General features: G+C 38.0%; 1 protein-coding gene across 2 annotated transcripts in view; it reads right to left on the bottom strand.

The window, feature by feature from the left end:
* Positions 1-27369, bottom strand: part of IQCK (IQ motif containing K) — a 53017-nt gene that overhangs the window by 21334 nt on the left and 4314 nt on the right. For both annotated transcript variants that reach the window (XM_048961410.1, XM_048961411.1), the window contains exons 4-8: positions 24943-25040; positions 19360-19412; positions 19152-19229; positions 10253-10337; positions 4098-4209 (exon numbers count right to left, since the gene is read on the bottom strand). In XM_048961410.1, coding sequence (XP_048817367.1) covers positions 4098-4209; positions 10253-10337; positions 19152-19229; positions 19360-19412; positions 24943-25040 — 426 coding nt within the window. The remainder of the gene's footprint in view (positions 1-4097; positions 4210-10252; positions 10338-19151; positions 19230-19359; positions 19413-24942; positions 25041-27369) is intronic.

Genomic DNA, 27369 nt, shown 5'->3' with positions numbered 1-27369 from the left:
TTTGCTTCATCTGCACTTCCACGTAAGATGCGATTCTGCTGGAGTGCCCCTCTACTGCCATCTGTCACGGAGCAACAAAATGTAATGGAGTGTTGGTGGGAAGGTTCAGCTTCTACTGCCATCCCACTAACATCTGCCTCTGACAATATGGGCCAGTGTAATGAAATAGGAGGCCTTACTTTCAGAGCAGCCCTCATATATTGCTATAACAGCAAGGCACTTGAGGAGGCTGTGATACATCAAGGTTTTGAAAGCAATGTCTTTTGAAAAAATGATTATTTATGGCAGCTTTAATTTTAACTTTCCTTTTTTCTTTTTGCATGTTTTCTTGCATGCACGTTCTCTTGGCTAACACTTAATTTAAAAAATGTTCCTGGTGAGGCTTCTGCCAGCTGACACAATGCCTTCCCAGGTGAAATACAATGTGCTTTCATTGCAGTCCTTGCTGCTTGTGTGGGTATGAGGCACCACTTTTCGGGCTGCCATTCAATGCTGTCTCTGTTAGGTATGGGCCTGCCTTTCCATACCTTAATACCCACTCAAAGAAATCTGGTCCTACTTCATTGGCAGCAACACTGGTATCAATGCAGGCCAGTCATTCCCATGCTAACAACTATGAATGCTGTACGCTAATGTTGGATGGATGTCATCCTCTGTGCACAGACCACCAACTTATTCTGCAATCAGAATTGGATGAATAGGTTTTTCCACTGCACACTTTCCAGTGGATGGAGTTTTCAGTACACACACTCCAAATCATTCACTATCACAACAAAAGCAGACTTCAGACACATTTTGTTAAGCAGCATTATGTAGCTGAAACTAGTCTCCAGCTCATGTTTTCCCTGGAGATCATGAAGAACAGCTGCCTGGGCACAAAAAGTACCACCAAGAGGGAACCGCTCTCCTTGCTCTTGCAAATTTGCAAGCCACAGAACTATCTGTCCTTTAGCCACCACCACTGTCCCCATCTGTCATTACAGGGAGAGCAGCAGGACTGTAGACAGACCTCCCTCTGTGTAAGGCTCTGCGCAGTGCAGGTGAGCCAGGAGATTGCCCATCCCCTGGGGTGGTAGCTGCAGGACCAGAACATAACTGTACAGCTGTTATGTGAGAGTGGGTTCAAATATTGCTCCACACAACAGATGAGAAACTGTGTTACAAAAGCACAGTGTATTAAGGTATTTACTGGAAAGATTTGTACTGTAACTACTGTCCATTAGAAATATGGTCCAACTATCCAGTTTTGATTGCAGAATTAGTTGGTGCTCTGCACTGCACTTCAACAAACTCAACGGCTTACAGCGTAACAGCAACATTACCCTGAGAGGGTCCCTTCAAAACTGGTGCTACCCAACAGATGAACAAGTATAATTCAGAAATCATTGAACAGATGTTGAAGGAATCAAAAGCTTCTCAATGTCTGTTATCAGTCAGTAAGTGCTACATATTTTCTTTGTGTTTCTTGGTATTACATAAATGTAGCCCCTCTGGAATTGCCAGCATTTCACATCAGAAAATCCTAGCATTGGTTTAAAATATTATTATTAACCCAAGTGCCAACTACATTTATTTTGTGTGAAGGAAAAAAGCCATTAAAGTATGGAAAGCTGAAAAAAATGGGCTATTTTGTCATTCCAATTGTTACAACAATTGTTATTAGTGACAGATTTCTCCTTTACCTTTAGTCAAAAACTTTCTATAGAAGATTTCAAGCAGAGGGAAATGTTTGGGACTTTTGTGCCATGCTTTTACCCTGATCTACTTGGGACTGGACAGATAGACTGGATGCACAACAAAATTGAAAGAATAATTGCAGTGCATTAGGCTAATGACCTAACTGCTCTTAATCCCATTGGCATTTACAGAGCATGAGCTACTTAATGATTAACTACTTAATAAAGAAGTTTTGTCATATCATTTATTAAAAAGCAGTACTATTTTGGAATTAGCAATAGCCACAAAAGAGTTAATGCCTGAAGTCACTGAAAAATTGCAAGGCTCTCTTCTTGTACAATAAAGCCCTGGTTGCTACAGCTGTAACATTAATGAGTACTCTTTATGTACAGACATTCTTACTGTAGTTTCTAAAACAAAGCCTGCTGTGAGAACGTTAAGCACTCAACTCCAGAATACCCTACCTCATATCTGCTCATGAATACACTAACTCCACCTAAGTAAGAAGAGTTAGGTTGCATACAAAATAATGAGAGAAACACCACTTTGAATGAAGCCACAGCACAATAAATTCCAAGTCTCAGTTTAGACTCTAAACATCTAACATGGCTCTAAACATGGCTCAAGAAAGTTAACTAATAAAGCACCAGCAAGGCATATAGATACAGCTAAGAGAAACAGCTCCAAACAGTGACTATAAACAGGGCTTGAGTGAAAAGCTGTCTAGTTCATTTGAGAGCACTGAGACCAGTGGTATCCTAAAACAAAGAAGCTGCCTAATCCTATCTGTGTATCAGCAATTTTCAATCACTTGAAAACTAGAGGTGGAGATTTTTCTGGATAGTTGGTATCTAACTGACCAGCACTCCCTATTTTAAAAGCTTTCACAGAAACCTGATTCTGAACTCCCTTAGCCTTGAAGGGATTCAAAGACAAACCTCCTATCCCAGCAAAGTGTCATGAAAACCAGGCTCAGAATGAGGACTCCGATGGATGCCTTCTTGCACACCAAGCTTCAGAAATCTAACATGATTTGCCCCCAGCCATTAGCTCCTGCTGATCACCCGGAGGTTAGCACTTCCTCAGCTTGAACAGGAACCAGCTATGATGAGAACACCATCTCACGTTCTGCTCCATTTAACCAAGCTGTGAGCTGCTTGGAAGGAATTCCCTCTGTCCCCAGTTCTCTTTCTGTTCTGATAGATACAGCCATCATGTGGCAATATTACAGAAAAATAACCTGCCCCACAGATCCAAACCTGTGGTGCAGTTACACAGTCACTGAAATTGTTTCCAGAGATAGACTGTGACAAACCCTTTTGGCAATTACTAGTTTGATCCAACTGCGTGCAACTACATCCTGAATACGTAGTTGTAGGCAAAGACTGGCAGCAGGGCCATCAGAACAAGGGACGCAATAGTGACTGGTAGAGCAGAAGTTTCCCTCTCATCAGCTGATGAGCAGTATAGCTGAATAAACTCCTATCACCTCTGTCTATTGACAGGCACCTCACATCCCTGTGTGGATCTCATCTGAGTCCAGGCAGCAGAGGCTGATAAAGAGCTAGAGAATCCTCCTGTGTTAGTAGACAAATAGCAGGCAGAGAGACCAGGCAAAGAGCGATCATAATCATACCAATGTGCCTGAATAACGAAAGAATAATTTTGTCCCTGTCAGAAGGGCCTTGTTCAAAATCAGACAAAAAAGTTTCTTAAAGCAGCATGGCCTCATTTTCTCTGTCAATTATGAAGACTGCTCTGAAAATAATGCCTCCTACTTCATTATGTTGGTCCACAACATCAGGGGCAGATGTTGCAGGAATGGCAGTAGAGGTTGAATCTTCCCACCAATACCCCATTACATTTGGTTGCCCCGTGACAGATGGCAGCAGAGGGGTACTCTCAGAAAATGGCATCTGACATGGAAGTGTGTATGAAGGAAAGGTGCGTCACTGAATTCCTCCATGTGGAAAAATGGCACCCACTGACACTCATTGATGCTAATGAATGTTGATGGAGATGCAGCAGTGAGTGTTAGCACAGTGAAGGGTGCAGAAATTCTGCAGTTCAGAAAAACTGCACTAAAACCTTCTGGTAAAAATCAGCATTTCAGTGTTCTGCAGCGGGTAGAAGTCTGATACTAGGAAATAACTGTGCCACCACATTATCATAATTCTGTGAAGTTACTGATCTTTGGCCCTGTATTGTACTTTTCATTGCCACTTTCAGCTATACTAGTAACTAAGTTAAATAGTGATTGTGAAGAAACAGCCAGGCACTTCCACCAGACACTGCCTTTTCTTGTCACTCATGATTAGTGTTCCACTGTGTGTCTTATTTCTTAATGCAACTTAAAGTATAAAAATTAAATATTTAATATAAAAAAAAAATCATTACAGTAAGCAATTTAATTCACCTACCTTTGGCTTCCTGCCTAGCCCAGAACTCTTCTACTCTTTGAAAAATGATTTTTTCATCTCTCAACTGCTTTTGCCACTGACGCAGCTCCTGTACTTCCCTATCACAGCGGACCTGGAAAAGGAAAGCAGAAAACGCAACTAACATTATACACTCATGTTACTCAAGGTCACAAGTCTTTGTTTTTTATGCTGGGCTGTGGCTGTGCAAATATGTGGCATTCATCCTTTTTGCAAGGCTTGATATAAAGCCAGACAAACAAACCTCCCAGAGGTTTACAGCATTCAACTTACACAGAACTAAAACCCACACAATTGACTAACCCCCCTAAAAACATAAATATGCCAATTAAGGGATCATTTTGATTACCAAGGACTCCTGAGAATGTGAATGTAGTGAGATGCCAATTCTTAAGTCAATTAAAATTTAAAGCATTATACTGTAGGGTATTAATGCCTTTAGAAAACCACAATGCTATAAAACCAACCCTTTGATCAACACAATAGAATAGAAGAGGCACATGAAGGGTCATACAGCAGGAAATTTATTCCAGCAAGCTGATTCACACCTGCTACCAGCTGCAATTCTAGCCATACCATTTTCACAAATAGAAGAGGCATTAATCTCTTATTTAAAGTAATTGGAATGCATTACATGATGTCTATTCTTTGGCAATCACTTCCATGAAAAGCCTAATTCTACTTCCATGAGAATGACAACAGTCACAGGCTTTATCTCCATATAAGTTGAATTCCTCCATTATTGCTTTTGTACTGGTATAGATCCTACAAACATAAGAAGTAATTCAGCTTTCACCACTCCTGAACTGGCTCTAATCCACACTTGATTAAATGGCAGTATGTTGCCCATTATCCACCTTAGCACTCACACAATTACTACCTCCAGCATTAGAGCAAAAATCCAGAATAGATGCCATCACTCTGACAATAGCAGGTAGTGGTCACTGTAGTATTTGCTCACTGATAAGTGATTATTCTCTTAGAGTCACGTTCAGATAATAATAGAATTATTTAAAATAGAGTTTCTGTTTTTTTCTAAATGATACGGATACGAAATGCCATTTGCCTTAGGACATAATGTCCTAGTTATTCAGGCTGAAATTAAACAGCATTGGAGAAACAAGCACTCATATGCATGGATTCTCCTGGATATGTTTTACTTTCAGGAAGCTGACTGCTTAGCTGTCCAGAGAATGTTTACTTTATTCTTGGATGATACAGTAATGAGCCTGCTCTGTGATTTAAACTCTGCTACTCTACTGCAATACATTCCAGTTTTCACATGCTTTTCTGAGATGCACAGAAAGCAAAACAGCAGCATGCAACTTTCCACTTGTTTATATATATATATATATATATATATATATATATATACATATATATATATAATATATATATATATTTTTTAGCAGAAGTATTCTTCCCACACAGAATTTCTCCTCTGTGGTGCAACTAAAAATGCAACAGACAGCAGCTGCACTCCAGCAGCAGTTTTCAGTCCACGCTGGAGAAGATAACTTGGCATATTTCAGAGCACTGACAGAGTAGGAATACAGTGCAAGGTTATATAATCAGTACAGGTGGGGAAGACTCTCTCTAAGTCACTTGACATCAGATACTTCTTAGGCCTCTTAAAATATCCCACTGTACTACTACAGTTCTGTATTATCTCCTATAAAGGATACACAAAGTTCTTACAAGGTGAATATAAAATTTAAAAAAAACAAACAAACACAAAACCTCAATGTATTATTACTAGTGATTTCTTTCCACAGAATTTTTAAAATATATTTCTATCTTCTATGAAATCCTTGACATACTATTTCAAAAAATAAAATATAATCCCAGACAGAGGATAGTATACTTTTATAGAATCCCCAATTCTCTATTTCAATGAGTCCATTTATTTACACAGAAAGGGGCTAAGGGAATGCTTATGGAACATTAAAAAAAAAAAAAAAAACAGCAGAAAAGAGACAGGAAGACACAAAAATGAGTACCCCTACTTCTAAATATGGAACTGTTGGGAAAAAAAACAAAGTGTCCTTTTATAAGTGCAGACATTTAGAATCTGTATTTTGGTATGCAACAATACCACAGTGCTCTCTGTATACTGAAAATGAAGATAATGACTCTAAGCTGTTAAAAGGTAGGAGATAAGCACAGTGGATTCTGTATACTCTCAACGAAATAGCGAGTACGGTGAAATACACAGCAAAATACAGGGCTCTGAGATAAAGAAAGGCATAGTCAGACAGAATTAGATACTCCAAGGTCCCATATGAAATCCGAGCAGGAACACGAACTCCCAGGACAAAGAGATTTTTTAGAAACAAGAAAGAAAAAGGAGAATAAAATAGGCAGTAGGATCTGAATGGAATCCCATCCTCATGTTCTAAATATTCTTCAGGATCTCTAATTCAGCATATTCACGATAATTTCACAGAAGGTAGCCTATTTGTAATCAGAGTGCAATTCTATGGTTAAAAAGCCATGACTCAGCAGCCAAAACTCCAGGTATGTAATCAATGGCTCAAGTATTGTTCAACTGATGTCTTTCCTGTAGATCAGCAGCCCAGCTATGAACTGAGAGCAAGCATAACATTTCTCTTTAAAAACTCAAATCACATGGACAGAATCTACACTTGCTGTAAAGAACAGCAAATATTCAGGTGACCTTCTAGATCTGAGCCTTCACCAGTAGCCACATTTTACTGGAAAGGAACAACCTATGGCAGCAAAAGTACAAGAACACTCTGTAAGATACAGAGATAAACCTGCTTCCATTCTGAATTAACTTTTGCTTGACCAATATGTTTACATAGAACAGCTTAAGCTACAGTTAAAGCTTTATAATACTTCAGGATTTACGTAGACAAATACTCTCTGTTCAATGCTAGGTAAAAACATGTCAGAACAGTGGAAGGATGCTTTTGCTGGAAACATTAGAGGAAATTCTATTAATGAAGAAATCTGTCAGTCTAGATAAGTTACACAAATTATAAAGATTAAAAAGATCCCACGAAATGAGTAGCAGTAAGCACATATTCTGCAGTAGAAGGGTGAAATTTACCTTCTTGAAATGGAGACGTGCCTGGAAAATTGATACCTACCAGTCAAGGGTTTTCATTAGACATTGGAATACTGCCTTGGCCCATGATAGATAAATTGGATGTCAATAGAAGAGAACGTGAGAAGTAAAGATAAAGATATTTGATGAAATAGCTGTCAAAAGCTTTATTCCAGCTGCTTGCCTCACAAAGACCTCTCGAGATCTTCTTTCTTGACCTCCTCAGAGAACCAAGCCAGACTGCTTTTGTGTCTCATTTGTATGTCTCATGTACAAGCAACAAATGAGATTATCATTACTCCTTTGAAGTATACTGATTACCGAATATTCCTTTGTTTGGTCCTGGAACTAAGAGACTTTTTCTGATAGGAATGGGAAACTGAAGGTTTGAATTAGAGTTTCTTTTGAGTGAGCCTTTATATCTGTAAACCAACAACAAGATCTCCAGAAAAACAATGGAGGTGATGGCAGCAAATGCCTGTTTGCTCAACTGCACCTCCCTGCAAGGCAAGCTCTGCACCCAGAAAGCACCTTCCCTTTCCGGCTAGGCTGTGCTTATAACTGCTAACATCACTTACTGTAGTTTTCTTCTGCTAAGGTCCTAATCTAACATTCCACTATCTTGTCAGCTTTTTTCCTGACTTTTAAACCAGAAAACTGTTATAAAAGAAACTAGATTGTTGTTTGTGTGTGTGTGTGTGTGTGGCCTGGTGCTTTTGTATCTGTACAATCAATGAACGTACAGATGTCATGAGATGTACCAGAGAGCTTAGCTACGCATTTATTACACCAGAGCAGAAAAGATAGGATGCTTACCCATATTCCTGGGTTCACTTATGAAACTCCAGCAGAGAGAATCTCCAGCAGAGATCCTTCCCCACTTGCAGTCAGCTCTTCAATGGGTCTGGGAAAGGCGCAGCCAGGCTCCACCCTTCCAGCAGCACAGCTGAATCGCCTTCACCTGTGCTCCCAGGGCTGCCTCATGGCTCGCCTCAGGTCATCAATCAGAGGTTCAGGCCCTGATTCAGCAGTTCTCATACAGTATCTGCTTTGTAGTACAGAATTTGTCTTGAATTTGAAACAAATGTCTTTGTATGAAAGATCATAGCAAAGGCTTTGTGGAGAGCAATCATTAAATATTATTACCAAAACAAGGATTTCTCTAAATTCTGCTCTAGGTAAGGATGAATGTAGTTTTTCAAGTTATCTTTTATTACCAGAAAGCGGTATATCTATATGATTTTTTACTTCATATAGAAAAATCCTCATTGACTGACAGCTTTGTTTTTATGATTCCTGCACACAGGCAGACAGCCAGATGTGCAGAAATAAGAGAAAAATAAGAAAAGACGAGATGCTTAGCCAGCTATGCAAGTAATAAAGTCCACTGTCCAGATCAGCATGGCTAATGAAGCATCTGAAACACAGTGAGTTCAAACAGGATGTGTCAGAGAAAATAACCAGCTCTGTTTTCTCATATTTTATATGAGATCATTTATAAATAATATAATATAAACTTAGAAAGTTCATATCAGAGTTATTTATATTAAGGAAAATCATCTAAATTCTCCTCTAATTTTTCAGACTCTATCATTACTGCACTGAATTCTCATTTAAACAGTGTTTGCTTAACTTATACGCTCAAAGATAACATGTAACCCTGCAGAATAACTTGCTACAAATTATTTTGATTTTTTATTCTCACTTTAAGTTCTAGTTTTAAAAGCCCAAGTTTTTTCATCTCTAATAAGCTAAAGTATGTAACCGTTAATTTTATAGTCTGAATTATTTACATAGAATCATATCATAGAACACTTGATTTTCAATGTCTCTTACTTTTTAATGCTACAGTTCCTCTCTCATTTCTAGGAATCAGTTTCAAATGATAAATGCTATGCTGAAAATTTTAAAGTTAACAAAATGAGAAGGGATTGTGCCCTTCAGAATGTCTGGTAGAAGCACAAGGTATCTGAGCAACCATGCGGGCCTCAGCTCACTATTATTGGATGTATGCCTTTGTAATACTCCACTGCAAGGATGCCTGCAGTGATACTGTCAGTGCTAATTAATGTTATAGTCAATGCCATCTCTGTTTAGGAAAACAAAAATCAAGAAAAACAAACAAATACAAAGTGTCAAAAATCAGTCAAGAAGATCATCTCAGGATATTTCACCATTTTTGCCTGCATGGCACTTTATAATAGGAACTCATATATTCACGATTATTAAAATAGGACAGAAAAAATTAACAGAGATTGTTTTATTCTGAACGTGATTTAGAGAACACCAGATGTATAGACAGATCACAGCGAGACTATCATGATAGCAGAAGCTATTTACAGCCTTAAGCTATGATAAAGGCAGTCAAAGACACTTTTGTCACATGATTTCTAAGTCCATTTTTTCTAAAATCATGAAGGTTTTAGAGCCTTAGAAAGAAAAGCTTGCCAGAATCTCCTCAGGATTTTCAAAATAATTTATATCTTATCCTAGGCTTAGCACTACTGTTACACAGCAATAACCAATTTTCTTCACAACATACTCAAGGGCCTTGCTTTTCCCGCTTACACTGGGGAGTGCATTAGCGCTGTTTCACTAGTAAGCTTTGCATCATCTGAAGAACAGCCCCCATTCCTCTCTGGTCTGGTTTGTTGTCTGGTTTGTTGTCTCAGTGTTACCATCTTTGTTTCTATACGCTTCTATTTCTGAACAGACCTCACTGATCCTCTATGCACCCCTACACGCACTCACTCTGTATAACTCTAAATGACACAAAATAACATTTTAGCAACTTGCCAAAGACAAAATGTAAATTGTTCAGTATTTTGAAATTTGAATCACTGTGGATTTCATGAGAAAAACAGGAAGATTACATCAGTGTAAATGCCTGTGAAAAGATTGTAGTCACTAGGCATAAGGCAGCGCAACATCCAAAGTCAATGAACCATGAGGGTCTCAACAGCTATTTATAGTATCCTCTACTTAAAATTTATGTAAGGATTTTCCCTAGGGCCTTCACAGTCCTACAGATTCAACATCAAGCAAAGTAATTATAGATTATTCTTACCCGATAACCTCTCCAGAATGCCTGAATTATTATGCTTGCTTCTTCTTCTGATAGGAAGAAAGACAGAGGCAATGGTTGCCTGGGACTAAATTTAAAAAAAAAAAAAAAATTGTAAAAGACTGGCCTTCAAAAGTACATTACTTTATTCCTTAGCAATATGTTTCATAAAAAAGGTTGCTCAGAAGCCTGAAACATGCTCTAAGATAAAAGGTGCAGTTATTTCTCCTTTAAAATATACTCTATGTATGCTACAATCATTTCTTCCTTAAAATAATAATAAGATAATGGAATGCAAAGCACAGTAATCTTTCTCACTCTTCCTATGTGGATTCTGAATTGCTACCATTACAGTGGGGTTTGGGCTTGCAGTGGGAGGGGAGCAAGAGGTGTTGGAAACATGTCATTTGTAAAGCAAAGGAGGTTTTAGAGTGCATGTAACAACAAACAAATTTATGACAAATGTTTATAACCTAATTGTTAAAATTGTACAACTTCAATCTATTTTAGTACCTACAGCTACGTTATGATTTCACTTAAGTGGAATGTACTAAAAATTAAAAAAATGATAATTATTGCATGTATTGCATTTCTGATGACTGAGAAGTACCCTAAGCAATATCTACATTTCAGACATCACTAATAAAAACTCAAATCATGATATCAAGTCTTGCTTTGCAAAAGTCATTTTCTATGAAAGTTGATTTATGTATCACACACATTGATTTAAGAAATACCAATCTGGATGGAGAAGACATTAATTTATACAGCTTTCTTTTGTACTAAATGTAATGTAGTATTTACAGACTTCAATGTTGCAACTCATGAAAATACCATTAGTGGAGTTGGCAGTGTTAGAATGGCACTAAGAGCCACTCTCCCTGCATGGGACACAGCAGCACAACTTTGATTCAGAAGACCACAACATTAGGAGTTTGGATGAAGCAATAATTTGGATTTAAGTACAAAATATGTTTTTGTCGGTATCAGGCTTAAGCTCTGCTTTAACAATACTAGAGGCCATGTACTACAAAGACCATAAGTAACCAATCTATCCAGTCCTACACTTAGTGGCTAGAACACCACTTCTGCTATTTCTTTTCGAAACCTATTTTTAAATACATTACAGTTCAGGCTAGAAGGGCTGACAGCTTACATTTTCCTTCCATTTAATTTCATTTCTCTTTGTCTCTGCCCTGGTAAGCTTCCTGTGCTCTCCAAGGCCTTTCTCTTAGAGCTTATCTTCAATGAAGGAATATTTCCACGTAGAGCACAACCTCGTGCTGCAGTGACTGCACCATTCGGGCTGGCACACTCAGCTGCACCGCTCTCATCATCTTGTTACTTGGCTCTCGGGTACATTTATTTTCATGGGAAAGAAAACCTCTACTATTTGGAAGAATGGACTATTTGGAAGAATGGAAATAAAGCAAAAATGAAGAAATTCGCTCCACTAAGTAAAACAGTGCTAGCTCTATGAGTATTAATTAGCATTTCTGCTGCTCAAGGGAAACTGCATGTGCAGGAGAAGCAAAGCTTCCTGAACTAACTGCTTCTCATAATTAAACTTAAAAACACAAAGTTAGATTCTGCTGTTTTGGCTGATAGGCTTTCATTCACTGTTCTATTTTTGATCTTCTTGGAAACAAAATCTTACAGTGCGAAACACACTGAAAGACCTACATTACAGAGACCCACTTCACAGCAGTCATATGAAAGACACTGAAGTTTCCTAAGAACGAGTACATCTCTAAGGAACAGACTGAGATTCCCCCTGGCCTGCAAGGCCAACTATAGCATTCCATTGCTTTCATTTATAAATTATAAAAACGTCTCATTTATAATCCAACGCTATATTTAAGAAACCAATATAAATTCAAGCAAGAAGTACGGGACTTCATTTTCAGTGTGACAGCTAGTGGCAAATATCAATCACTTCTGAAATATCAATCACTTTAGCAGGGCAGCTTTAGAGAACAAAAGTCATGCCAGGCCCATTTTTGTCTAAGCGAATATACACAGTTGGCTTCAGGTCAAATAAAAATAGAGTCTGAACAGAGGTAATCACCCATCAGCACCGAGCTAGGAAAAGAGGGAATATGTCATCTGTGGCAGAAGACAGCTGTATGATTCCAAGAAGATTAAAACTGACAGCAAAATGCACAGTAGCTATCTTCTGCTTATTTAGTCTTTGATTACGATTTAAGTATCTATTTTGATATATGTATGTGATACATTGCATAAAGTTGTACCTGTAAAAGAGAATCAATAAAACGACTGTCCAAAGTACTACAATTTACCAAACATGAATAAAGCAGACACTGACCAGAGGACAGTTACATTTCAGGAAACACATTTCTTTCATTGTGCTCAATCGAGCTTTACAGATCCTGACCATGTGAGATACTTTTTAATTACACCACAGCACACAGGTGAAATTTACCTCCCAGAAGGTCCAAAACAGACTTCATTAAACAGATGCGTGAGGTACTGGGAGAGGTTCTCACTGATGTTGTGTGTCTTGTTTCCTCCCGGAGAGAAGCTGGGCTTCCCAGCAAGCTCTCAGAAAGGGCAGGGAAGAACCTCCACTGACAGCAAAACAGCCAAGCTGACATGGAGGCTCACAGTCCCACAAAGGGCTCTGCATACAGTCGGTATTGTTATGCAGTCATGTCTGGAAGCCCCAGCTGTTCTTACACTCCCCTCTGTCCTACAGATAGGCCCGATTCCTTCCTTGAAAAGTAAATGTAAGAAAGAAATTTAATGGAGGGCAATTTTCACTGTGCTTAACTCAGGACTTGGTAATTATGCAGGAGGGAGTGCAGGAGGGAGTGCAGGTAAGTGCAGTTGCCAGGGGGTTTTCTCTCTTTAGAAAGCTGTTCTCTTGAAATAATGAAGTAACCTTGCAAATAGGCACCAGGTCCCTCTTCTGGAGGCTTGAGAGTTTCAAGATAACAGCCACTGCGCACCAAACAGCCTAAGCCACTCCACCTTCTATCCAACTGTGATGACTACCGTTCTTGAGTATTGGTATCATGTATGAACACAGGCAATGACAGAGTCATGGCAGAATTCCTGATCTAAAGGACAAAATAACAGAACAAAGAATTGGAAGAAATACATAAGGCACCAAAATAAATGAATGCGGTGATCTCCTTAAGTCCTAAAAGAGGATTCTGATCAAGTCTGGGAAGTACTCAAATGAGATGGTGGCCTGAACAATCAAAGCCATCATTTATATTTCCAGTACTTCTTATTCCCACCCAGAGAATGTAGAAATATTACAGCAGCACCTGCCTTCATAGTGTGCTTCTTCCATGTCAAAGGTATTGTTTCATCTCAAAAATAAATAAATAAATAAATAAAATCCCGAAGCTCTTCTTATAGATACTGCTAAGATTTAAGATTATTTACACCTAAACAAAACAGAACCAAAAAAAAACCACCAAAACAACAAAGAACAAGAAGAAAACTGCTGGTAAAAAAGGGAGACCAAGGTACCAATTTATCTGAGCTGGTATTTAAAACTAATTAGGTACATTAATCACATATTACACTGTCCCTGCATGAGCCTCAGAAGTTTGCAGGGGAAGATTCCCAGAAACAGTTGACAAAAGTACTCCTGGAACACTTCCACAGGGCAGGCTGGGTGCATAATGAAGCATAGTGCATCGTGGTAAAACATGAAAACATGCAGTAATCTAAATACACTGTAATAAGAGAAAAGCATTGGAACAAAAAATTCCTTACAGTATATAAGTAAGCATTTTTGTGCATTATATGGAAGGCACATTTTTGAAGAATTGTGAATGTGGGCAAGGGCAAATTTAATCTCCTGAAGTAAGGACATGCAAATGAGCTGACATTTTGAAGAGTGACTCTTGCTGTCTGACCTCCTATTACTTTCTGTAACTAACGGCTCCTCGATAGTATCAATTGTTAAGTGAAGAATAAATAAACGAACGAATGAATGAATAAATAAATAGATTTAGACCCCTATTGCCTACCTCCATTCTCTGAATCTTACACAGCTTCATAGGATCACACTTCTGTATCTTGAATAACTCAAGTATAGGCTATAGGTCATGAACAAGGCAAACATTTCACTTTTAAATCATCTGCCCCATTTCTGCCTCTTACAATTTTAACAAACACTAACAAGTAGTAAATTTTAGCTTGATTAATTGGTTTTGACGACATACAATGATGAACAGATCTGATGTAAAACACATGAATGTAGGCTAGATATGCAACCCTTCCTCCACCTCCATACTCAGGGTGCTGGGAAACCCAACAGTTTAGAGCTGCAGCTTCTTCCACTTCCAAGGCTTTTAGCAAAAAATACCTTCTACGTACAATTTAACTTGGGCTGTTTCTTCCTTCTATGCAAAGGCCTCAGAATGGGGACAATACTGTGCATGTATTACCTATAATTGTAGCAGAAAAATATTGCAGAATATGAAAAAGGAACAGCAGCAAAACTAGTCTCCAATAGTACTCTAGTAGCATCATCATTATGAAGATGCCACAAACCACCAATAAGTTCTGAATTTTTCATTGCCACTTGGACAATCTTTACATAAATTAAGGCAAGTTATGACACTGCATCAGGATTTGCAGCCATAAAACCTCAACCTCATAAAGCACCATTACACGACATAAATATTTAATACATAAAGTTTTTGAAGTTCTGACAATGCAATTTTCCAATACACAATACTCTTTTAAGTCAAAATTTTATCCTTCATTAACTTGAATTCTGCCACATTACTGCAATGTCAATTCTTTACTTGGATCCACGCAGAATAAAATCCATACAGATGTATTTGTCTGACTTCCCTCTTAATAAAATTAAAGGTGCTGCTCATCACATTAAAAAGTTTAAGGTTCAAATTAGTAAGGAAAATTAAAGAGAAAACATAATGCAAACTAAATATACACCAAATAGGGCTAATTTGGAGACAGACAAGAGAAATAAAACAGTCTGCAGAAAGCAAAGCCTGTAGAAAATGGGCACATTAAGGAAAGAAAGAAATCAGTCACCCATGCAAAATTACCCCTATTGGCCATCTGAGAACTGACAATGAAGTCAACTGTAAAGACAGCTGAGACCAGCAGGCTTTTCTAATTAGAGTTCTGGGGATGGGTAAAGGGAGAAAAAAAAAAAATCAAAATCAATGTGTATATATGTACAAACAGACATTTGGCAGAAAGCCACTACTTCAGATTTAGCAATCATTTGTAGATATATATATGATCTGTCCACTTCATTAAAGCAAAGATAAATGATTTGCTCTATGGATGCACATTTGTTTTCATACACACAGACATTAAATGAGGAAATGTATCCTTCAGAACTGAATATCCAGTAAATACCTCTCTCTATACAGAAAATTAGGAAATGCAGATAAAACAACCCTTGTGAACAAATGTTTATAAAAGATCCTGAATTCCCTGTAATGTGCATATGCAAAGATTAATCCTCAACAGCCAGAAAAATATACATACTTATTCCTAACCTAGAACCATACAGCATTATCTTTCAGTGAGTGTAAGGGTTGAAGATAAACTTGAAAAATATTGTCATGTTATTAAATTCAGTTAACATCAGGCTTTTATAATACCAAAATTTATCAGTGCAATGGAATGCTTTGGATTTTTAAAATTATTATTGTTTTCTATTTCTTTCCTTAATAGGCTTAAGACATTCCCATGACATTCCCATAATGCTCAGAATAAAGATGCAGCCTATGCTAGAAAAGCAAAGTTTAAGTGGGATTAGGGCATAAACACAGATCAAGCTTGACTTCTCCATGATTCAGTCTCATGTATAGAGTTTGGTTACATGTGGTTGAACATCTAGAAAATACTGACAGAAGACAACAGCGTTGCTTATTAGCGCATTTAAAGAAGGAAAGCAAAAAACGTAGGCTTTAATTACATTAATTCCATTTGAATATACCAGTGGTGTTGAAAGTAAGATAGGGATATATTCCAGTAAGTTTCCAAAACCTTTTGTTAGTTGCTTGTTAAAACTTCAGTTTTCTGTCCTCTAAATGGCACAGCTATCCTTCAATGCAACATAAACGTCTTGTGCTCCCCTGGGAGTGAAATGTAGATTAACAGTCAGTGTGGAGGCTGCTCCTTCTATTGCTTATGAAATCTGCTTCAATAATCAAGGATTCCAAAGGGATATAATATCTAGGTGGCTCCAAAAGTAATGCCTCATATTTATTCCTCATGAACTACAACAGTCATGAAGAGCACAATTACACCATTTAATAGGGCAAATTCTCAGCTACAAAACATTATTTTTCAACACAGACACCATCACTAGCTGCACAATTTTATCAGTGATGAGCAAGAGCCTTCCTAGGGGGGAAGGTTCCACCTCTACTGCCATAGCACCAACAACTGCCTCTGACATCATGGGCCAAACTAATGAAATAGGAGGCATTGCTTTTGGAGCAGCCTTCATATGTCGTCTGTGCTACTAGTACTATCCTGAGCACAGTGAAGACAGTGTAAGTATACTAGGGCTTTTATGTACTGCTATCATAGCAATTACTGTAAATACTAAAGCTGAAAACAAACCTGAAGTAATTTTACAAGTTTACGACAACCAACTTTTAAGGCAACAATGTTTGAATTTAAAATTCTGGAAGCTGACTTCAGGTCTCCTAAAGGGAAACTCAGCTGGAGGATCTCACTTAGAAACACACAGTATGGGAAGTGAGGCTCATAAGACCATGACTTTGACTATTCTTAAAAAAAAAAGCTGCAAAGAAGAAATGGAGGCACTGGAGGAGAGCCAAAAAGTCATAGTCAAGTATGGAATATATTAAAAAAAAAATATAACAATTACAGACAAAAACAGAAATGACAATAAAATACAGAGACTCAATCACATTCTAACTGTTGTGTCCAGGAAGATAAAATAATAAATTATTTATAACTTACCCAGAAGAACATAATAACAAATTCTCATTTAATACTTCAATCTTTCATTTCACAATAGTGATGCTTACTTCATAAGCAATATTTGTTAAGAAATCTGTAATTGCAAGGAGTGTTCACACTAGAATTGCTTTTCAATAAATTATTTGTGAAGGCCTCATTGCTCAGAGGACTGGAGACCAAATGCATATAAATTTAAAAAATACTTTGACACGTCAGTGTCCTTGTGGAGCTGTCACTATGTTATTTAGGAGCACAAGTCCTAGCAGAAGCTATGAGTCATTCAGGCTGTGATTCCACAGTGTATTCTCTTGTTGGCAAAGCTGACTTAAGCAGTTCCTGCCACCACCACTACATCTTACCGGCTCATTTGCTTTCTTCACCTTGGCCTGAGCCCTTCATTTTAATCTTTCTTTTGTGCCAATGCAAAGGATTGTTTGACTCCCAAGTGAACCAGATTGGAGAAATGATCTACATTTTAAAGAGCTATACAAAACCCTCATATTTGGCAGAGATATTTTTAACTCGGAGGAGGTTTCTGGTCAGAATAACCAAGCATACTATCAAACAAGGTGCTATCATGTTGACTAGAAGCAAGTTGGAATGAAGAACAGGAGAGGGCAAGGAACAATGTAGGTTAGCTTTACATCTAGGAGGAATATTTGTTAAACTGTGAACTTAGACATTTATTTTATGCATAGATATCCACCCCAACCATTCAGCGGTATCAAAATTGCCTTACTGTCCAAAGGCTCTTAGTATGCTTAGGAAATCAGTATGACAACTTCAATGCATTTCATAATTAGCTTCACAACTCCAAAATTACTGCCTTAATTAGGAATTTTGTTGGCAAGACCACCTAGTGAATGAAAATTTTAGAGGCGCCACACAAGGCTCGAACAACAGCAGCTGGGCAGTATGATACAGTAAAGGTACCTGAAGCTAACACAGTTGAGATGAAATGGGTCACCCCCCAATGGCTCCCTTAGTGCAGACGCTTCCTAGGCAGCTTTGATGACATGACTGTCCTTAAGATAGCCAGAGTTAATTGTCCATGCCTCACTTTACAACTTGCTTCCAAAAACCAGAATATACCAAGGAGCTTTTCTCTTGCTGGGTCAGTGACTCAAGGTTCTAAGTCTCTCCAAAGGATTCTGTTTCACAAGAAAGCTCACCTTCCACTTATGTAGCACAAAGACTCAAACATGTCTACAGTGACATTCATCTCTAAGTTTTCACCAACGACCAATCTAGTCTCCAATTAAGTATTTAACAGAAAACTTTCTCCCAAATCTGACCTCCTCAATTTCTTTATTCTCTCACCCTGGGCTGTACTTTTTTCTTTTTTTCATACCACAGCTGCACTGTAAAACAAAGTGAAACCTCAAGAACAGTAACAAATGTTTCAAATTGCTAGGTAGGTGGGTTCTGAGGGAATAATGAGAAACCTGGGGTTGAGACTGCTGAAACAAGTGTTCATTACTCAAGTGCAAAGTCATACATATGGGCATAAATGCATACTAATGCCAAAGATTACTACAAGTACTTTTAAAACAGCTGCTTACAGTTAGAGGAAGAACTTCTAGATCGTATTTCCTCAAAGATTTCCACTGTAGGAGGCAGCATTAAAAACATTGTTTTGTTCCTGATTACAGCTATACTCATAATACTACCAGGTTATTTGCACGTCCTGCTCTGTTTAACAATTGATGTTTAAGAATTCTAAACCAATGCAATTCTAAACCAATTCTAAACTAATGCAAAAAATACGTTGTAAACAATACACTACCAAGTTAGAAAGGATCATATAGTTCTTTACTGCACAAAGTAGAGGGCATTTAGAGTGGAAAAAATATAATGCACTGAAACCATAGTACATTTTTGTAATAACTGGAGGAAAAGAATAAAAAGAGGAGAGATTATTCTGACTACTGCAATAACTTACTGGTTCTTTAGCCAGTCGTGAACAAAAGGGATAGAAAAGAACTCTGTGAATGACTCATCTTTCCTCCTTGGATTGTGGCTGATTAAAACAAACAAACAAACAAGAGAAAAAGAAAGCAATTAATATTAAAGAGCAGCTATTCCATTTAGAAATTACTGTCTTTGAGCCATTGGACATATATTAACAGCAAAAGCCATGATTAACTTACTTGTATAACCACTCCGTTAGGAAATCACAGGCAATAAATTTGGTCCTTTTTCTCTAAAGATAGAAGATAGTTTCATATTATTTATTATCTTTGGATAAGTCACATGTTTTTACTAGCGGAAAGGAACAGATGCTAAACTGACTGTTTTTATTAAATAAAATATATGGGATGTTACTCTGTCTCCTTAAATACTGCTATTGCCAACAGTCAGTGGCTCAGCCAAAATCTTCAACCTTTTGTGAAATGCTAAAACGTCAAGTTATAATGTCAAGCCAAGTCAAAAAATGAGTGAGAAAATTTTACATACGTTATCTTGATACTCACTGTAGTATAGCTGAAAGAAATGTCTCTGAAGGGTAATCTCCTTTAGTGGCAACCTCAATGCAAAGAAATTAACAGAACTCTTACATGAAAATATGTTGTAAGCCTACTTGCCATTTGTTCAAAGCTCTATTATCATACTTAAATTACTTCATTACTTCCAAGGATTTGAAAGGACATTGATGGAATATTGTTTCCTCTTGCATAGAGGAAACTTGCAGGTGTTGTGCATACGTACACACGACAGCGCACTGCATGGCTGCTCACACAAAATTTCCTGTTGGGTAGTCCAGATGCAGCCTTTAACTGCAGACTCAGTTGAACAGGACCTGTTCAACTGGACTGCACTACATACTACAAAATACCTTTTGAGATCAAAATACCAAGCAAGAATTTTGATCAGTATAGAATTAAAGCCTGTCTTTTCCTGGAGGTTTCCTCTTTGCATTCCATCCTTGCAAATAAAGTGTACAAATGACTACAGGTGCTTATTCTTCTTTTCATACACCAGGTGTGGTTCCATAGCATGGAAAATATAATCTAGACTGCTGGTCAGAATTAACTAGTCTGTTCAGGATCCCTCTTACACAAGATGTGTAACAGACATATACAGCCAGAGAGTGAAGGATAAAAGATATTTAGCCACTGCTGAAGAGAGACAATCAGTACTTTATTAAACTAGCAGCCATTTGGAAGAAAGAAAGCCTATTCCCACACAGAAGGTAACACCACGTCAGATGGGAGTATAAACTGAAATCATTACTCTAGGAAAACAATTCATACTGGTCAAACACGTTAGTGAAAACCATTAGATGTCATGAAAAAGGTTGGAGCCTTGAACTGCAAGAAATGATGGAAATACTGCCACTTGCTAAGAAATCAGAATAACTACACAATTGGAGATCACTGCATAAAACGATGAAAAAAAAAAAAAAAAAAAAAAGGGCACGTGAAGAGCAAGGCAGACAAGAAGTGCTGCCATTCTCTCAAGGTTTGAGATTTAGCGTGCAACACAGAATCACTTTGTATCACAGCCACACCTGAAGTGGATGAGGAAAGTTCTTTAAGATCCGGACTGCATCCAGTGAAGGATGCAGGGCGGTCACATAACTAGGGGATGACAACAGTGAAGTTCACAGGTAGACAGCACAGCATCCCTAGACAACACCTCAGAAAGCACCTACTTTTCTAAGTAAATCTTACCATAGGTAGACAACTGCCTTAAAGGTAAGTGGGAGAACAGAATGAGGAGATTACAGAACTCCTTTCAGTCCTGAACTCCACATCCCTTTTCAGGCTTCCCAACAAAAGTTCTGGGGTTCATGGAGAGCTCCACTACAATGCTTGGCTGTGTAGAACATGTATGTCTCTCCAAGGAATTTTCTCACTTATCAGTACAATGCCAAACACCTATGTTTTGAGACACCAACACCCTTTACTAGGGAGATTTCTGCAGCTTATTTTACATGATGACTTTCACTTGAACAGAATCTGAAAACACTGCTTGATTGTCCTTATGTAGATATTCCCAAGCCCAGTACAAAACTGGATCCATTATTCAACGAATTGTTTCTGAAGCCAAACTCTATGCTTTGTCAAGAAAATGAAATTTAATCTAGCATTAGTAATTTAATCTGTTTTAAGTTCCTTTGCAATGGGAAGAAAAACGATCAGAATAATGTTGTCAAAGCAGTTATCAGTGAATCAAATTCTTCTTAGCCTATCCTTGTCAGATTCAGTGAGCTTATCAGAGAGTGATTCAGTCTAAATCCTTTCTTTTCTTTTTTTTTTTTTTCTTTTTCCTGCCAGGAAACAGCTCACTCTGCTAGTCAATTAAATCTTGAGTTGCACAGCAGTCAACATTTACAGAAGGGAAAGAATGACATAAATTGACCTGTCTTTGACACATTCCTCCTATGCCACGTGAATCAAGATAAACACAGGAAATATCTGCACAATGCACATTGTTAACCTGCAGAAATCTTTATTAACTATTTATGATCAGAATGCATGTTCCTATCTTCAGTGTGCTTGGTAATAATAATGCAAAAATATTGGTGATGGGGAGATTCCAGAGACATCAGATGATCTTCTTCCATTTGCTTTCCCTCATTTAACATACTTTAAAATATAATATATTCCACACAGTCTGTCACAGCAATTTCTTTCTGCAACTGCCAACAAGAGAGAAAAACCATAGTTATGAAAATAAAAGTGTTCAAACCTTGTTTAGTCTTTATTTTGAAAAATGAATGCATTACTCAAGTTTCATGAAATAAAAGATTTAATAAAATATCTTTCCCCAGAGACTTTTGAAAGCAGACACAATAAAGCGCAGGACAAATGACAATAGAAAAAAAAAATCAGCAAGGGAATGCACTGGACAATCTAATAGGTCTCTTTTAAATCTCTCATTTAAAAATGAAGCTCCTGCAGACTGCTCCCAGTTCATTTGAAGCCTGCAGATATATCTGGCAGCTGGCAGCTTTACTAGGGTTTTGCTTTTAGATTTCTCATGTGTACTCACTATATAATGAAAAGAAGCCTATTACAAATCAAATGTTTAAGTTGTTCCATCACTTTCCAAATAAGACCTTGCAGACTGCTTTCTTACATAGACGACTACTTTCCTTTTCCGCACTTCCCTTCTGATTCTGATTCTTCCCTTCCAGACAGGTGTCTTTTCTGATCTCTACCTTGACTTCCTCTGTTGTTCCCATGACCCAAACTCCCTTATCCCATTTTCTTCAATCCCTTTAACACGTGAAGACCTTTAGTGCTCTCATCAACAATCCACTCTTTGCTCCCCCCCCACCATTCCCTCTCTCTTTCCCCAGGCTCACACACCAGTGCCTGCCATCATTTCAACTACTCCTCTCTTTTTTGCACTGCTTCTTCCATTTATCTTCCTCTGGTTTATTCTATTGGAGCTGCCCTTTGTAAAGGGGCTTTAATGACTCATGTCTAGCCAGAATTCAAATCCCATATTTTGCTCTCATCCTTTACAATTTCAGTTACCTTAATCACAATTGATCATGTTGCTCTCTTTTTCTCTCATGAATTCCATGAATCTTTTTACTCTTTGTTCTCTTCCTATTTTTGAAGCTATTTCCACTGTGTTTATCACAGGAATCTTTCTCCCTGCTCTCAGCTTCCTCTGGGCTTTCTAAGGGTTGTTTTTTTATCCTAAAAATCAGTACCAGCCATTGCAATAACCACTTTAATACAAGATGTGGCACAGTTTTTTCCTTCGAATTCATACAGAACAACATATTTCTTACAAAACAACAGTACAATTAGAAATTACGCATTTAAGTCAGAAAAGGAAACAGAATGTCCAAGTACAAGCACCTGGTTAGTAATGGAAAAGAACACAAATATTCGTTTATATGGCAAGGATTGAGAGCTGTTGTTTTAGTCGTTATTGTTCAAAAAGAGAAGGAAACGATGCCACAGCGGAAAATGATCATCTGGCATAAACTTGCTTTCCTAAATTTCCTTCCTCAATATCAGGACTTCTCCATATAACCACAAAAACCACTCTGCTAATTATTATGATGTTTCTAGATATTAGAAAATAATTGCTTAAACTTGGCATTTGACTTTTTTTAAAAAAAGTTTTCTATAAAGCGACGCGCAGAAGCATACAAAAATCTATTCTGAGGACAATCAATATACATACCACAGAACCTCTGCAAAATATCTCAGATTGAAAAAGGACAAAGTAATCTCAGATTTGTGCTAAGTTTAAAGCTAAAGTATTTCTAAGAATACTTCTGTATTAAGCACTGCTCTATTGCCTTCAAATATATGTAATACCTATTTAGGACTGTATTTTAAGGCAGCTTCAAAACATGCTTTTTTTGTTAGACAGTATCTACTCCTTCAAACAAAATCTGAATCAATATAAATTTCATTAAAGTGTGATGAATAATATACATGTTCAATTTGTTCTTGGCCAGATACCATAAAATTGATGGCAGGAATAATGTATAGAGATGTCAAGCCACAGTGACACGTCCACTGACCACCTTCTTATTTCACATGTATTAATCACAAATTATAAATGCCCACAAACGTACCTATAAAACCAATCATCTCACAGACAGACACAAATCTTTTAAAGACAAAGCAAAAAATGGAAATAACTCACTGTTATTAAAAGTACAGATCTGGATATGAAATACAAGTTTGGAGTGTCCAGTCAAGCATGGTAAGTGAATTTTTGGTAAGTGAATTAAGGAATTTTAGGCTAAGCACATCTGGGGCAATGGCAAACACTACAGATGTAATTTTTACAATTTGTTCCATGATGTCTGTTATCACATATACACATACCTATAACAGGAAGTCAGTGTCAGTAGTTGGAGTGCAGGTATGCCAAGACCTCAGATAATTAGCCCACTAGTATCTCAAAATCATCCTCACTTAGCTTTCGTTTTAATTTAGAATTAAATAAAGAAGAGGTAAGTATTAGCATGAAAACTGCTGATGACAGGCAAAAAGTGGGGAAGAAATTAAAAAAATACTTCTATGGCTGGAGAAAATAGCAGAAATGATGCAAACCCAACAACCCTGAGTTCCTAATCTATTGCTGGGGGTCAGGAAGTTAGGCTGATACGGCGAGCTTTCTTTTGCACTGGTTCTAATGTATTCTTAAGTATCCCCTATGTACAAAGTGGACTGCCTCTATAGGTACATTCACACACAGACAGAAGAAATACATAAATATACATAGAAGACAAATATTTTTAGAAGTACATTTTTCAAAAGCTCATCAATGCTAAATACCCTGCTTTCCACTTAAATGGAATTAATTTATACAGAACTTTTAAAATCTAAAATAGAAATTATACCTGTCTTAGGATGTCAGAAAAAAAAAATGAGTAATAAAATGAACTGTATTAAGTAAACATCAAGTTTTTTATGTCTTTGAAATGAGTGATGCACAGTAATCTAAAAGAAAGTGCATTTCTTGGAAATACAACACAGCTTTGGCTAGATGCAACTGAATATTTAAGGAGAATTGGGTGTGAATAGACATTGGCATAATGATGAAGTGTGTGTGGTATACAATCTATTCTGGATTACCAGACAAAAAACCACTCCCAGCAAACTAGATCCAAAACAACTCACAATATATTATTTCATAGTATTGTCATCGGTTTTCATGTAAACAAGCACAACATAAAGAAACACAACCTGTGAAATAAAAGGCCGTAATTCCTTGACAGTGATCTGAACTGCAAACTAAGAACTAACCTCAAAGCACTTTTCCTTCTTTGCTTGATGCAGAAGTTCAGTCATTCCGGGTAAGAGTACTGGAAATATGTAGTACTCTAAATATGCTTGAGGAGAACCTGCACAGAACAGTACAGCTTTCACTTGTAGACAAGCACTTACATTTCACAAAGAGTAGATAACATAAATGAAGTAGAAGTCATTTAATCAATATGACTGCAGCTTGAACCACATACAGATTCTCTAAGCTTTGATACAGCCATAGGTCTGTCTTCCATTTCTTCAGACAAGATTACATAAACATAAATTTCAAACCAAAGGTGCATCAACACTGCACACTGCAGTGTGCCTCAAAGATGTCAGACTAGAGTAAAACTCAAACACCAGAAGCAGTTTAGCATGAGGAAATGAGGAGCAACGTGGACTGCTTTACCCTGACAGAAAGAACAGCAAATGTGACTGCACTGCACTCAGGGCTCTTACAGCCAGACCTCTTTTGATATCTGCACTCATGCTCTTAACAATCTGTTGTAATAGTGTTGGTTATAAAACTGACTTTCTAGGCAGAGGGGAAAAAAGGTTGTATTTCAGTGATTTCTCTCCTAACTACTTCCTACTCACCAGATCCTTCTGAATCTGAACATTAATCCATACACCTTGAAAGGGCTGTCTGGATTGGCATCTCTCTTGTTTATGTTTCCACTGACAGTACATTGAGCTCTACTTGACCTATTTCCTGTGTGCTCATGCTCTGAATTCTATGCAAAAGAAGGCAGCTACTGTCAGTGTTACAAAAAACAAAAACAAAAAACAAATCAACAAACACCACCACAAAAAACAACCCATTGTCTTTGTTCTACATAACGCTGAATGGCTGTACATTTCCCAAGATGTTCACGCTATCTTCGTCTCAGCTACATCCCCATCTCCTCCAACAGGATCTTTCACCACCAACTTATAAACTGGTTAAGGTGAAGGAGCCTTCTGCCTCCTTTAATGAGGACACCATACCATACATGCAGGAACTCATGCTCACTGGGCCTGTGGGAACAAGGAGCATGACCCCATATGTAGCTGTAAGAGCCCTACTCTTGGAATGGTGAACAAACCAGAAGCTGTCAAAATCTCTGAGAAGCAGGGATGACTTACTGACTGAAGTGCTGCCCTCAGTTTAAAGCCAGACTACCTGCCATGCAGTATGTATTCTGGTTTTAGTGTGTTTGATAAGGATGAAGTCACAGATACTTCCTCTTCCAGCAACACACAGCTGAAACACTAAAAACATACCATTATTTGTAAATTGGTAGAAATGTTATAGAAACTGATAAAAACAAAATAACAAAACTCGAGAGTTATTTCCACTCTGATTTGTAATCACTTGAGTAGAACAATATTTTGAAAGCAGTTTTAATCATCTGCCTAGTCTGTAGATCCTAATTTTGCATTATTAATTTAGAAGCAGAAATACTTGTCCCTCTCTGATCTAACTGGTCAAATAATTCAGAAGATAGTAGAATACTATAATGGCTAGACACTACTAACAATTCCTTCACCTGACAAAGAGGCCAAGCTGGCTCCTGCACACAGACCAAAGTAAGTTCCACTTCAGAAAAGGTGATGTAACTGTTAGCACTTCAGCTGTTAGGTGCTTTTTTTTTCAATGCTTTTGAACTGTTAGCACTTTGACTCTTCCCCTTCTGTGACCAGGTGACCTGCCTGGTTGATGAGGGAAAAGCTGTCGTTGTTGTCTACTTGGACTTCAGCAAAGCCTTTGGCACTGTCTCCCACAGTACTCTCCTGCAGAAGGTACAGCCCGTGGTCTGGCAGGTATGATCTCTGCTGGGTAAAAAACTGGCAGGAGGACTCGGCCCAGAGTGCTGGTGGATGGAGTTACATCCAGCTGGCAATGGGTCACGAGCAGTGCTCCCAGGGGTTGGTATTCAGGCCTCTCCTGTTTAATATCATTACTGATGATCTGGATGATGGCATTGAGTGTGTCCTCATTAAGTTTGCAGATGACACCAGTCCGAGGGAAGTGTTGATCTGCCTGAGAGTAGGAAGGCCTTACAGAGGGATCTAGACAGGCTGCATCAATGGGCTAAGGCCAAGCGTATGAGAACCAACAAGACCAAGCACAGTGTTCTGAAAAACAGTCACAACAACCCTATGGAATATGTGGGGCACAGTGGCTGGAAATCTGTGCAGCAGAAAAGGATCTGAGGATGCTGGTCAACAGCCAGCTGAACATGAGACAGCAGTGTACCCACGTGACTGACGTTAGCAGCATCCTGACTTGTATCAGACACCGTGTTGCCAGCAGGACTGGGATCATCCCTCCTACTCAGCAGTGGTAATGCAGCACCTCAAGTGCTGTGTTCAGTTCTGAGCCCCTCACTACAAGAAAGACAACAAGGCTCTGGAGTGTGTCCAAAGAAGGGCAGTGGAGCT

Source organism: Lagopus muta, chromosome 15 (genome assembly GCF_023343835.1).
Source record: "Lagopus muta isolate bLagMut1 chromosome 15, bLagMut1 primary, whole genome shotgun sequence".
NCBI lineage: Eukaryota > Metazoa > Chordata > Aves > Galliformes > Phasianidae > Lagopus > Lagopus muta.
Note: the sequence above shows the minus strand (reverse complement) of the source record. Positions and strands in the feature narration are given on the sequence as shown.